Raw genomic sequence first — 14,803 nt, 5'->3', positions numbered from 1 at the left:
GGAGCTTCATAATGAAGCCTCCTCCTGCACGCTTCCATTTCCGTTGATCACCCTCCTGTCCCTTTTGATGTAAATGTGTATGAGTTAACATAGCATGACACTAGCGGACACTTCTGACCTCTATCGTGTTCCTCAATCTTGTGTTGTGTGGTCCTCAGAGTAAACTGATGTGTGTTCAGCACAGTGTGTTAGTAGTGACTAGCGTGAAGGCTACAGGCTTTAAAGGAGAATTCCGTCGATTTTTCACATAGATTTCTGTCACCAAGTAAGGTCAAAAAGGAAAATAGGTTCTACCTACATGTAGTTCGAGTTTTGTTTTTTGTTTTTCAGCTAACAGCTAGAGCTGCCAGGCAGCTAACAGTGCTACACTCTGGGGGCATGAACATGATCATCTCCAGACAGACACAGAGAGCGATGTGGAAAATTGTTGGGAGTTCTCCTTTAAACTGTAAATGCTGGAGAGGTTTTCACGTCATCATGCTCTTTTGACCTTAGGTTGTGGTCTGGTCCACAATGAATATTGTAAGTAAGACCACCGCGTCTGCCACATTCCTCGGACACGGCCCCTCATAATGCTCGGTTTTCTCCCGTCATTCTTTGCCTGAAACCCTGTTTCAACTGGCTCGCTGTCAGGAGCGGTAGGATGCAGTGTGCCAGGGATTGCAGCGAGCAAAGCAAAACATGTCGGTAATTACTACAAGTGTAACCTCTGCCACTGTGCAGATCCGTACATCACGCCAGAGGCGGCTTTGGGCTGGAGCGGCGGTGCAGTTGCGGAGGCCCCCAGAAGTTGCTGATAATGAGATGGCAAACAGGATTATTGACACAGACACAAAGGAAGGAGCATTAGCAGGAGGTTCTCAGCCAGCTGTGTGAACAGAACGTACATGCACTTACCTAGAGCCGCGCCGGGAGGTGCTCTATGGAGACAACAGACGCCAGAGAGCGGGAGAATGGGCCTCCTTGACCCTCTCCAAGGGCTCCCAGACAGGGCCTCCTCTTAACATACCAGCCAACTGGACCGAGCAAACATGCCCTGCTAACAGCCGTGTAATGTACAACTGACTTCGGACGTGACTGTACGAAGCTTCTCCTCAAGTAACAACGATGGCAATGAATCTTAGATTTATTCGTTTTTTCATTCCTGACACGGCTTTAATATTTGTGTACTACTTTATATTGCGTTTATGTCGAATGAATCCATGAATCAAGCTCCCTTTTCTCGTGTGGCAGTGGCTGTTAACACCATAACACTCTCCTCATGTCGTACACCCAGTTAGATTCATTTTATGTCAAGGAGATGCTTATGAAGATGTGATGAACTTGTAGACAATCAGGGCTAGAACTGATTCACTATTAGCCAGTACTGGTGCTTGCCCGCATAATAGTCTCTACAGTTGTTTTGAAAAGGCCTGTGTGCCTCAGACTTGGCTTTAGTTCTGTAGTACTTGCCATATTTGTTACCCTGTATCGGCAGTCTAGTCATAGCCCTGTGTGTTAGAAATGGCTTTTAAAAAGAAGTTCACTGTGTCACGATAGTCGGTTAATTGGCTTTTCGTCCATGACCCACTTTTTTTTTTTTTTTCGGGGGGCCAGCAACTCAGGCCTGGGCTCCCCCGTTGTGCTCCCCTGGTCATGTGTCCAATTACTGACTGGAGCCAAGGACCTTGGTGGGGGGATGGGCGAGGACCGAGTCCCCTGATTGCAGTGCTGTGTCTAATTACCCTCCTCCTCCTCCCCCCCCCTTCCTCCTCCTCCTCCTCCTCTCGCGAGTTGGCGACGAGGTGCCGAGGCGTCGGTGACGTGCTCATCCTGCCCCGTCGAGCCCTGTCCACTCTGTTGAGTATCAAAGGGCGCCAGTCACGGACCCCATCGCGATCTGCGCCTGCCGCCCTCGTAGAGAGAGGGCGCTGTCGACCAACGCGCACCCCCGCCATTCTCCAGACCAAATGCCAGCGTGGGCGTTAGCTCGCAAGCCAACCCTTGAATCTTTTGTCTTAGCGTTGTTTGCACTTATTTTTGACTGCGGGTGTGGGGGGTGGGGGGTGGGGGGGGGGTTAAATGCTTGCTTTTCAACAAAATGTGAAGCAACGGCTCTTGTTGGAAGTGGAGCCTGTCTTGATCTGCTGAGCGCAGCACTGTTAAGACAGCCATTAGCTCTGCAAATACAGTCTGTGGAAAGTCCTCGCCTTCACTCCCCCGGTCCCCCCCGGAGTGAAATGCTGTTTGCACAGACTGGGTGTCTCAGGTCATCCCAGTGGAGCTGTAAAAGTTGGCTGTTTTGCAGTGTTAATCTTCTGCACTCAATAACAGAAAGAGATAGACTCCACATACACCACTTTCACAGAGGGCTCAGACACTAAAAGACTAGGTCCCTAGAGATGAAGTGGCAACAGAGCCCGGTGATTGAGAACCAATAAATAACCAGTCAGCACCCAGTGATCTACGCGTGCCCTAGAATGATGGCCTGGACAACTGAAGAGGTCAAGGTTCGTTATTGACCCTTAACCTGTAATTTGTCTGGACAGAGAGGAAAATACTTTTTTTTTTTTCTGTGACTCAGGAAAGGTGGCGTCCGAAGCGGGAGACCAAGTGCTTGGTTTGGGATTTGGGGCAGAGGCAACGTTAGTTAGCGACACGTTGGCAGTGTGCCCCTATTCACACACTTAGTCATGTTTGCTTGTTTTCTAGCGATTTCCATCGAGCAGCTTCCATTGTTCGCCCACCTCTGACAAAGGGATAAAAATGATGGCGAGTCACGCAAAGGCACGGCCATTAGCTCCCCTTGTTCGGCTTCTGGTTGGCCGCTGCCAAGCTCCCTTTGGTCTCGGCGTAATCCGTGTGTGTATTGATGGTTCAATTACCACAGGTCAATATTTACCCTGAACCACATCTGAGCTCCACTCCTCACCTAGGCGGCTGAAGGGAATTGTTTTATACGGCAGCGGCCAAACTGGCCCCAACTGCCAAACGCAGGATGGGTGTTAACTCGGTGCCGGGTGAAAGCCTTGGGATTCTCCCGACGCACACACACACACGCACACACAGGCGTGTGTATGTCACCTGAACAAAAGGAGCTCTGCGGTTTGAGCCTTGTGCATACATCTCTCTCTCTCTCTCTCTTTCTCACACTCACACACTCTCTCACACACACACACACACACATACACACACACACACATTCATGCACAACATGTACACAAATACAGGCAGAAGCCATGAGAATAATCTGTTGAGCAAACAAGGGAGTGGAGCAGCCAGCCTTTATTGCAATGCACTGCTGTGGGGTCCTGTCTGAACCACACTTCACAAGGCCTAGTGCGTTAGTGTGTATTCACTGCTGGTTTGTGTGCTTAGCTATGTGCATCAATAGATTGTCTAGACTAAATGTACTTTTTGTTTTGCCATATTTGGTTTTAGTATTACTTTAAAAAGTCACTGACAGGTCTTAGTAGTGATGGGAATTTTTGTTGCTCTTAACGGCGTGCTTCTTTTGACTACCTTCAGAAGCAGCTGACTAAAGACTATTAGTTGCCATCAAAATTGGATGAGCTACTCTGTATTCTCTTTTTTTTGTATTTTCTCTTACTATTGAAACATTCAAATTATTGAACTATTAGCTAGAGCTTAGTTTACCGTCATTTCCCGACTATTAGCCGCGGCTTTTACATACTTTTTGCAAAATTTCTTCAGCTAAGAGGTTAATACAGGGAGGCAGTTAATATGGTTTTAATATGGTTTTGTTTCTTTTAACTCGCAAAAAACACTGTCCTGTGGCTTATTCACAATGCGGCTTATATGCAGGAAATTACTGTAGTAATAAAGCGTCATAATTTGACCACTATCACAATGTTATGCAACCCAGTGATGGTGTTTTCCTTTCACGCAGGGCTCCTGAGAGTGCAGTGTTTTTGTTAGCCTCCGGGTGTCACTGTCTGTCCTTCAGGCGCGGCCCCAGCACATTACTCAGAGTTGGGAATGTGTGCTGGGAAAACCGGCCCTACTCAAGGGAATAAACAACCTAGGCACACGCTCAAGACGAATGGTCCTCCGAGAGTAATTTTTTATCCTTGATCTAATAGATCTTGTTTCGTCTGTTTTTTTTCTCCCCTGTTTTTGTCATTCGCACGCAAATACACTTGAAAACAGCACTGCAGTTGCTGGGAGTGTATTCGCAAAGCGCGGCGTGGCCAACATCGGCGTCTCATCTGACGAATAAGACGCTTCGGCCTGATTTCTAATCTCCCGGAGTTTAGAGTCTAATCCGGCGTGATGGGGAACAGGTCCCCCCGACTCTGAAAACCGTGTCAACTGAGCCGTCTCCACAGAGACTGCGAGAGGTTGTTTTCGGAGCTCACCGCGTTCACCTCTGACAGGAGCGCTGACCTCCTGTCCTCTCCTGCTCCCGTGGAAACGAGGAGGCGCATTAGACCAGTGCTGAGGGGTGGCTAATGCGAAGAGACAGGCGGCCCTGCGTTGGGACGCACACACAGGCTCACCTGAGAAGCGCGGGCTCTCAGAGCTCATCTAATCTAGGCCTGCTGTCCTCGGCCCCCGGGGGCCCGGGCCCATTGCACAACTGTTCCATCTCCTACATGTGACAATGCTGTCTGTTTGCGTGTGGAAGTGTTTGTGTGTGTTTGTATACTGTATGTGTGTGTGTGTGTGTGTGTGTGTGTGTGTGTTTGTTTGTGTGTGAAGGATAAGGATGTGGGTGTAGTCAATCACTTGCTGCTTTTTGTGTGTGTGTGTGTGTGTGTGTGTGTGTGTGTGTGTGTGTGTGTGTGTGTGTGTGTGTGTGTGTGTGTGTGTGTGTGTGTGTGTGTGTGTGTGTGTGTGTGTGTGTGTGTGTGTGTGTGTGTGTGGTGTGTGTGTGTGTGTGTGTGTGTGTTTGTGTGTTTAATTGCGTTATTAAGGTTGCTGGGTTGAGTTGAGATAGTTGGATTGTTTGAGTTTGGAGAGTTCCTTCCTCTGTAGATTAACCCCCACCCCTCAACTCCTCACCCCCTCCACCCCTCCACCCCTCACCCCCTCCACCCCTCACCCCCTCCACCTATCTGTCTCATGCCTCACCTCTCAGTGATCTCCTACAGTCTGCAGTCTGCTCACACCACCGCCCGCAGGACATCAGGGCCCCTCTCCATACGTCCATACGCTTATTAACGCACAGTTAAAGATCAGTGCTGCGCTCCTAACGAAGGGGATCGTTTGGGATCAGCGACCGTGCCCGCTGGGCATGCGGTGGTCTCGGTGCCAACCCTGCCAGCCCTGCCACACTTTGTCACCCTCCCCTTTTATCTCTTGCATTCCAGCCCCATCAAGATTCCATCTCTTAGAAGAGCGAACATGGCGAGAGGGAGGGGAGCACGATGAAGCCGCTGATTAAGAGCGGGAGGGCAACTGAAAGGTCACGGCCATCTTCACTTCACACACAGGGCAGGAGTCCAGAGGGCCGACCCAGCATAATGATGAATGTGTTTAGCTGACTTACATATAACAGCTCTGGGGTTAAGTGCCTTGCTTAAGGGCACAACGGCGGGCGACAGCTGGGAACCCCACGACTTTTACATCTTCATGATAATGGCCGATAGGTGTTTAGCCGACCGCATATGTAGACAGGTCTGTGATTTACACGTGTGTGTGTGTGTCTGTGTCTGTCTGTGTGTGTGTGTTTGTGTGTGTGTGTGGATGATTACACATGCGTGTGTTTGTGTGTGTATAATTGTGTGTACCTCTGCATTCAAGTGTGTGTGTGTGTGTGTGTGTGTGTATGATTGTGTGTCCCTGTGTGTGTGTGAGTATGAGAAGCTGATAGCACAAGCTGACTGTGGGTCCGTGGGGAGAGGGAGGGCAGACAGTGGGGTGGGATGGAGCAGATTAGAGGTCCTGGTGGGACAGGAGCGGCAGCGGCGGCGATAAGCATCAGCACCAGCTAGACAGCCGCAGCAGCCCAGCACCAAACAACAGGGCAGCGGGGGGCATGTCAAGTGTCCTACAGTACAGCGGCGACAGACACAGAGAGAGAGAGAAAGAGAGAGAGAGATCCGTAGACGTACTCGATGTCTCCTGAAGATTACCTGTCCCTTTATTCCCCTGCTCTTCTCCTCTCTCTGTGCCATATGCTTGACTAGATTCGCTAATATTGTTAGTCCTTCCAGCAGTTGCTGGAGTCCCCCTCATGTTGATCCATTACATCGGTAATGGCTCGGGACGTCGGTAATTGGATCGCGTGTTTTCCTCGAAAAACAGCTCGACTTGAAGCCGGATTGTTTCTGGCCACCACCTTTGTCCCAGCGTCTTTTCCCAAACGCAAACACGACAGCGGCCTAATAGAGGAGGCCAGGAAGACCGTGCTGATCTGAATTGACCATAATCACTTGTGTTGTTTGTTTACCGAGGTTGTGCTGGGGGTAAAGCTGGATAGATGAACAAAGCTCTCGGGCTGTGTTTAGCCCATGTCTATTCAGATAGACCTCGAGCAGGTGCAGGGGCCATGACAATAAAAGCTTAAAGCCACAATAACACGCAAGCAAAGGCTTAGAATCTGTGTGGGCGTGTGTGTGTGTGAGAGTGTGGGTGTGGGCGTGTGTGTTTGGCTGTGTGTAGCTGTGTCTGTGCTTTGCTTTTGTGAAGTGTGTGTGTGTGTGTGTGTATGTGTTTGTAGCTGTGTCTGTGCTTGGTTTTGTGATGTGATGTGTGTGTATGTGGCTGTGTGTGTGTTTGTGTGTGTGAGTACAGTACAGTTGTCATGTCTGCCATGCTTGGTTATCCCCAGTGCCATCACCCCTGCCTGGCAGACGGTGCTATCAGTGTGATCACAGAGAGCTCTGGAGCCTGGCACCTCAGGCCTCCGCTACTGCCCTTTAGTGCCCACATTCCCCTTCCTCTCCTCCCCCCCTCTGTCTCTGTTAATCTCTTTCTCTCTCTTTTTTCATCTCTCTTTCTCTCCTCCTTCCCGCCAGCACGCTCCCCTCCACAGACGAGACACGTAGCCTTGCTAATTTCCTGATTCTTTAATTATATCAGGCGCTTGTTTGTGCCATCGGAGAGATTTGCGGCCCATTGTCTGTGTGTGTTTATGGGCGATGGGGGCCGGAGATAGTGCTCCCGTCTCAGTCGTGGCCCTGTCACTGATGACAGATTAGAGTCGCGCTGCCCACATGCTGACAAGAAAAGAGGGCCTTCACACAACACCACTCAGGCTCCAGGAAAGTCCAGAACCTTTTTTCCTTTTTTCTTTTTTCTTTTTTTTTTTGTTACTTTGTTTGTTCTGTATTTTAAAATGTCCGCGGAACAGATGTACAGATACTGTTGCGGTGGATTCAAGTCAAGTTTCATCAACAGCTTACTTCTCTTTTGTGACATTTAAATTGAACCCTGCATTTATCAATTAAAATGAATGTGTGTATAAAGCTTTATATAGTTATGCTCCAAGTGTGTGTGTGTGTGTGTTTGTGTGTGTGTACGCTTGTGTTTGTGTGTGTGTGTGTGTGTGTGTGTGTGTGTGTGTGTGTGTGTGTGTGTGTGTGTGTGTGTGTGTGTGTGTGTGTGTGTGTGTGTGTGTGTGTGTGTGTGTGTGTGTGTGTGTGTGTGTGTGTGTGTGTGTGTGTGTGCGGGCGCACGTGCACGTACATGCATTTGTGTTTTGTAACTAATTTGTGTCTGATTTGTGTGGGTGGAAGTGTTGAGGTGGGCAGGATGTTTTCTTCCTGCCAGTCTTCCAGTGTGTATCTATCTGTGTGTGTGTTTGTTTGTGTGTGTGTGTGTGTGTGTGTGTGTGTTTGTGATGCTATCTGGCCCATTAACTGTAATAGTACTCATTAGGTCTGTCTGTGTACAGAGGAGCATGTATGTGTGTGTGTGTGTGTGTGTAGGTGTGTGTGTGTGTGTGTGTGTTTGTTGTGGAAGGGAGGAAAGGGAGGTGTCGCACTGTCACATCAGCACAGACAGGCTGCACCGCAGATCGCCTCAGCCATCCAGGCACACCCTGCTTTTCTCGCTCTGATTACCATCTGCCCTCACGGTGTGTGTGTGTGTGTGTGTGTGTGTGTGTGTGTGTGTGTGTGTGAGTGAGTCTGTCTGTATTTATTTTTGCTTGGAATGCTGTCGTCTTATTCTCCCCCTCATCTCCGCTTCCTCTTTCAACCTTTTTCTCGACATGTTGTTACTGTTAGATTAGAGGATAGAGTCTCTTAAACACGTGAGGGTGGTCGAGCGCTGCTGCCTGCGTCTCCTCTAACTAGTAAATAGACGTATGCAACTCTTGATACAGTCCCAGTGATCCCATGAACACCGATTACAGTCACATGTGCTCACACGCATAGTTTTCAGGGCCGTTAAGATGTAGACACACAAATGTTAGTTACTATAAAACTAAGAATTACCTGCCCATGGTACACATGAACACGCCTACCACCTACGCTCACACCGACACATTTCAATGCATTATGCAGGCCGGATATGTGGAAAGCTGTGCGCTGTGCCCTCAGATCCTCTCAGAGCCACTGACCCCGAACTGTGTTATCAGAGAGGGTGATGTAAGAGACACCTGAGGCCATTGGCCCGGGGGCTGACATATCACATCCTCCTTCGCTGCCACCTGAACGGCACGATACCTAGCGCAGCATGACTACCGTTCCCCTCGTGCCCCGCTGGTGTTGGAGCGCGACGCAGATAAGGGGGGCCCTGACGGCCGTCCTCCGCTATGCCGATTTACAATCGGGCTCCTCCTGTCCTGGAACTCTCGCCCCCCCCCCCCCCCCTTGCTACCTATCTCGTGCTACCTGTTTGTCTGTCGCGCTCGGGCGCGTGAATGCTGAGAAGTGGCGAGTGTCACACGTACAGCGATACCCGCCCGTCTGCTCGGGGCGTGCTGCCAAGGAGACAAAACAACAACCCAGTGGCACGAGGAGAAGAACGCCCAGTTGTGCAAGTACAGATGTTGGTGCTGCCAGAGGAGGGAGCACTTGTGTCATGGTGGACCAGCCATTGTGTGGCTCTTGAATATTTCGTTTAATCACACTCTGTTATGACAGTTGCGCAAAACGGGACCTTATAGCACATTGAATTGGCAGGTGTCCATTCTAACGTCAACGTGGGCTTTGCTACTTCAGGCTCTTAAGAAAACGCCCCCAGGTTTCTGGAGAAGCCCTTGCGTGAACTCCCATTACTATTCCGAGTGGTGAAACAAACACCTGGACTGACCGAGAGGCCCGGCCGGTTAAGGAAGGCTTTACCTAAGCCAGCAAAGGGGATGAGCTGAAGATCGCCTGCTTAAGAGCCTTTACTACCTGAACTGAGAGTCCAAATCCTGCAGTTTGCCCTCCTTCTCGAGCTTAGGGCACTTAGTGTGCGGCAGGCTGACATGACATGGAGGCTTTGGGTTCTGAGAAGGCCCCTCTGCTACAGTGCCACCACAGGTGAGCCAGCGTGAGACTGCTGACACTCTTTAGAGCTTAGAGGGTGAATCCTCTTCTTCACAGGCTGGCGTGTGCTCGGCTCAGTCCCCACGCACCCACCCCCATGCATGTATTAACACGGGAAGTAGGACTTGTGTTTGGAAACCTTGCCTGCTGTGAAATGTACCCAAGGGCTTGATTGAGCGAGCAATGAGATGTCTCAACTCCGCTGGCTTGGCACGGCTTGAGCAAAAAAATTAGACACGTTTTGCTTTAGTTGGGTTTTTAGTTTGTGGCTAAGTTCAGTCAGCGGTGTGTTTTTAAAAGAGATGCTTTGTGCACTACACACACACACACAAAAAAAGAAAAAGAACAAAAAAACAATCAAAACATTTGGTTGTGGTTTGGGTTTAGAGTAGAGTGAGCCAGAGTGAAACATCACTCTGTGGATCGTTCTCACAATCGTACAATACCGACTGCTGAGCTCAATGTGGAGTCAATAAATGTTATTTATTAGTGAATTATTTGGACTGACACCGAGTAAGAATGCCCCTCTCCAAAAGCCCCTCTTAATCACCATGTTTTTTTAGGTGAGACATGGCTGAACACAATTGAACTATTTCAAACTTGACATCTTGCTTGCTAGCAAGCTGTGCATGACAATAGGATGTCTGACAGCGAGCGCCGTAGGAGCCCTGAGTGTGGTTGGGTAAACTTTTATTTCCCCTACACTTCTCAGCTGAGGCTTGTTATTTTCTGAGCCGCTAACTTCGTTTTCACAGCAACAGACTATGGGGTCAGTGACTTGCGTTGTCCCTTAACTTAGACCTGTCCTGCTAATCTCACAAGTGGACGTGGCAGTTAAACAGCTTTATTCAATCTTCTTTTGTTTTATTTTTATTTGCTCACTGGATCTGACCAATTAGAGACGAGGGCTCTGCTTGACTGAGCGTGCAAAGTGACAAACAAGGTTCTCCAGATCACATCCTGGTCCCTCTTTAGTCAGGTAATCACCCGTAGAGGGTCTGACCCCTTTTAACTGTCAGTCACCGGTGCGCTGATCCTCCCCCGTAAGCCGTATTTGTCAAAGGAAACACTTGATCTGAAAGGGGCATCAGCCTTCGGGTGAAGTCCCGGGAGCCAGATGAGAGCCTCAGCGAGAGATTTAAAGAGGACAAACATATTAGGTAGAGATTTGCAGTCACTTTTTCAGAGCTAATCCCAAGAGGTGGTTGCCCTCCCCTTATCCCGTGGGCACCACAGTGCGCCCAAGGAGCACCAAGGGAATGAGCTTAGGGCAGCTGAGAGGGACTTTAGTGGCAGGTGGTGGTGCCAAAAAGGCTGTACTGGCACAGTAAGGGTGTCTGGAAGGGCAAACCTCAGCAGCCCCCCTCCAGTTAAGGCTTTCTGATTATTTTGCGGTCCAAAGTAAATCATGTGTGTCTGTACATTGGAAACCATGGCAAAAGACAAATTGCGGTTGTTAAATGATATGACTTGCCCTAGATGACAAGCCAGCACAGGTGTGCCATGCTGGCATATGAACCCGCTTTGGCAACAGCGAGTCTCACCCACCGTGTTGCCAGGGCACAGAAGGGTCCAACACCATTACTGGCAGCAGTCCGTGTAAAGGGAGAAGGTACAGATGGTCATGTGTGTCTTCACCACCGTGCTTATATAATTAAGCGGTTTACCACAATGTAGGTCTATGGATTATCTGTACTGACGATCACACGTATACCCGAGTGTCATAGAAGTTCTAACTTTACCTCACAGGATTGAAAACCCTTTAGGAAAAACAGTAGCGGTCAGCTCGTGCACGGCAGTGTGGAAGCAGTACCCATGTTTGGCCAGTAGAGGGGTTTCACACTCCAACTCCTGAAACCCGAGGTCTGGCATGGTTCACTTCCACTCTCACTACAGATCTATGTCACAGACTCCCTACACTGTCTCCCTTGTTTTATTTTTTTTTATCCGTACAGACTTTCTCCCCGGCCACAAGCTCATTTGTTATTTCATTAAATAAACTGCACCAAGACTCTTGTCAAGAGTACTGTCTTTATAACAAAAGCATAACCACCAGAGCCTTGATCTGAAATAAATTGTTTTTCCACACGCTTGCATGAGTGGTGCCTTTTACAGTACTGGCAAAGAATCTGGCCCTCTCACAGGACTGCATTCTTTACCCATCACCAGCACCCATGCACACAGTGAGAGAGAGAGAGAGAGAGATGAACAAGAGAATGGAGGACAGAAAATTGTGGCGGGGGTGGGGGGTTAGTGTGACTTGGCTTTGGTAGGTAGCCGTTTAGGTTGAGTAGAATTGTGGACGCCTGGTAAAGATGGCATGATATGTGGTGGTGCTCGTCATAATATGCGGAGCCTGAGCAGCAATGCTACGCGTTCTGTGTCCGGAGAGATTTGAGGAATGAAGCGAATCTTGTGGTGCCCTTGTCGTTCAGCCAGCCACAGTACTGGTGTGCAGGTTGTCATAGTGGGAGGCTCTGTTGTGACGGAGTCTGACTGATGCAAGAGCTCGCTCCTTATTGGCTGCGCGGGGGGAACAGTGTGGAACCAGAGAACCAGTAGCGGAGACTCCAGGAAGTAGAAAGAGGGAGACGGGACACAGAAATGTGATTAGTGTATAAACATGGCTACTCTTATTTCACAGATGCGTGCACAGGCACAAACAGTCACGCACAGCCAATGGCTGGATTTAATAACCGCAATCGGCGTGATGCAACAGTGAAGTCACATGCCGACTATGTCTCTGCCATCTTTAAAGCACACCACAAAAGCTTTTGTAACGATATCCTGTTTTTCCCCCAAACATGTGCATAGTTCAATGAGGTATGATGTTGGACGAGGATCTACTTTTTTCACATTGAAGAGCTGCGCGCTGATTGGTCCCAAAGCCAATTAAAGGAAAATGGCTCAAATGCCGTTTTATTCAGCTTAAGACTTGTTTGTTGGTCAATGTCCCACGCCCATTACTGCACAATGTACATCAATCTTCTGGGCATGCATTTAATCTTATGGATAAAAAGTTAATCCGCCCGACCATTTCCTTAGCAAACCCTAATCCAAGCAGCCCTCACAGTATAATTATTAATTTTTTTTATTGACGCTTTCATCCAGCGCCACTCAGTGTAGCTGGACCCCAGCTTTATGCGATGGGGCTTACGTCTTAATGGAGCCAACCAGATGTAGCCTTTGATCAAGGGACACGGCCGCCGTTAAGTGTCCCTCCACTGGAGGGCTGAACTCCCTAGCCTGAAGGATCCCGTTCCCGCAAAGACCAGCGCCTGATCTTACGCCAAGAATCTACCCACATTGCACCATCAGTCTTCTTCAGTAGTGGCAGTCTGTGCCATTTTGTCCCTCTTTAGTCCTGCTGCTATTCCTGGTCCTCAGAGGATGTTCTGAGAAGGTATAATTGTAACGGCGAGGACGGAAGGGCGGGAGGCTAGGTGAGAGAGTGAAATGTGAGAAAGCCACTTACCCACAAACAACACCCTTCCTCCTCCTCCTCCTCGGAGCCAAGGCCATCACATGTCACCGTTTGGCCAGCCCTAGAGCCATGCAAACGCCAAGCAGCGACCTCCGCAAGATCTGGCTACATGTGGATCAAATCAGAATTATCCGCTAATTGACTATTTACTAGGCACCAGAAAGGCCGTAATGGACTTGATATTAAATCCTTCTCAAGTATTTAAAGTGTGTTTCTGAGTGCTCCTGCAAGACTGGCTCTTGCCTCTTTTTTTTAAGCAAGGAGGAGCGAATTAAAGCTCTTGGGTCAAAGTGTGCCCAGCCAAGGTAGCTCTCAGACGGAATTTAGGGACGACAGTGGGAAGCAGCTCAAGGAGGGCAAGTTGCGGAGCAGGAGAGAGGCACGGGGAGATCTGCTGCAATGAGTTCCAGATGCCCCTCGGCCCCAGCCTCTCTCCAAGAGATACTCCGGGCTATAGTGTGCTACAAGGGGCTTAGACCTGGCTTCCCTTTAATAGAGATAGACTGCTTTTTATGTGGAAAGTTGAATCGCGTAAATTTCAAGTTGTCCGCTCTGTCTTTTGCTTTATACGCTACTAAAGCTTCAGCTGAAGAAAGGTCAGTCAAGTTTTGATCAAATGAAACCAAGCCCTTTTTTTCTTTTTGAGGCTTAAAAAGCATCGGAAATGGATCTGAGATACAGAAGATGTCGTTTTTAAAAGGCAGATTAAAGACCCACGTGATATTTCCTTTGACCCTCTCTCAACCTCCCACAGAAATGCAACCTTTGGCTACCCTAGCCATATATGTCCAGAGTGCAATATCATTATCATCAGGGCCTCGTCTAAATTCACATTGAAAGTAGAGCAGGACAGTGGAATGCTTGTACTGGCCGCCTTGTATATTTTCATATATCTGCTTTTATTTTGCCACCATTCCTTGCCAACTGACGTATTGTTGTCATGCTCCCCCTTAGATGTGGCTGGTCCCGGCTGCCATCAGGTTCTGCTCCAGGATGCTGAGTTCAAGGGAGGCCGTCGTTTGAGACGAGGAGTGCAGGCTCGGACTAAGCAATCTCATCACTCTCAACACCCTCAGCCCAGACTGGCCTAACGAGTAACACTACGCACTGTTCTATCTTTATGTTTCAAATCAGAGCTTTGGAATTCTTGGTCATGTATATGTGGTTGTGTGTGTATGTGTGTGTGTATGTATGCACAACTTGTGTGTAAATATGTTTATTTTTAGCATATGCGAACCCCTCCACATATGAAAGTAATCGGGTAGAGATTTGTTTTATAGTCGGATCTAGTCTGACTCCACTTACACGAGCACACTGAGCACCTAATGTCCATCTGTACGCTGCTAAGGTAAATCAGTTAAGACAAAACTATTCTAAAGAGCACACGATTCTCATTAATGCCTGCCATTGTCTTCATTGCTGTGTATGGTGTCATGGTAACATTTCCCTCTACATGAAAAGGCTACAGAAGTGTTACTTCAAAGTCGAAAATTGGTTATTAACGCCCACGGTAACCTTTAGAACAAAAAGAAAGATTGCTCTCTTCTTTAGAGATCTTCCCCACTGGATATAAGGACATATAGTAACGTAATGAAAGTATTTGTGCTCCTATCAAACTACAGTAAGGGCCTCTCCACTGTAATCTGTCAAGGGGATTGGAGTTTCTAGGGGCCTGTGCACAGAGCCATCTGCTTCAACTCCTCGCCAGCTCATCTGCCGGCGCAAGCTACCCAAAGTTCCCGTCGATTTGCTAGAGCAGTAGGCACTTCCTCCACTACAGAGACCCCAGTCCCTCCGATGGCTTAGTGAGGAGGCAGGAGTGCCGACAAGATCCAGGAACAGGCAGGCGGCCGTAACTCACCGCTCTAATGACTGTGGTCTGTAGGACGGCGAG

At 48.8% G+C, this 14,803-nt stretch overlaps 1 protein-coding gene across 1 annotated transcript in view; it reads left to right on the top strand.

The window, feature by feature from the left end:
* LOC134100064 (uncharacterized) overlaps positions 1–14,287 on the top strand; it is a 36,034-nt gene extending 21,747 nt beyond the window's left edge. Inside the window, exon 7 of the mRNA XM_062553112.1 lies at positions 13,864–14,287. Within this exon, the coding sequence (XP_062409096.1) occupies positions 13,864–13,932 (69 nt within the window). The 3' untranslated portion in view covers positions 13,933–14,287. The remainder of the gene's footprint in view (positions 1–13,863) is intronic.
* The last annotated feature ends 516 nt before the right edge of the window (positions 14,288–14,803 follow it).

Source organism: Sardina pilchardus, chromosome 13 (assembly GCF_963854185.1).
Source record: "Sardina pilchardus chromosome 13, fSarPil1.1, whole genome shotgun sequence".
NCBI classification, from domain to species: domain Eukaryota; kingdom Metazoa; phylum Chordata; class Actinopteri; order Clupeiformes; family Clupeidae; genus Sardina; species Sardina pilchardus.
Note: the sequence above shows the minus strand (reverse complement) of the source record. Positions and strands in the feature narration are given on the sequence as shown.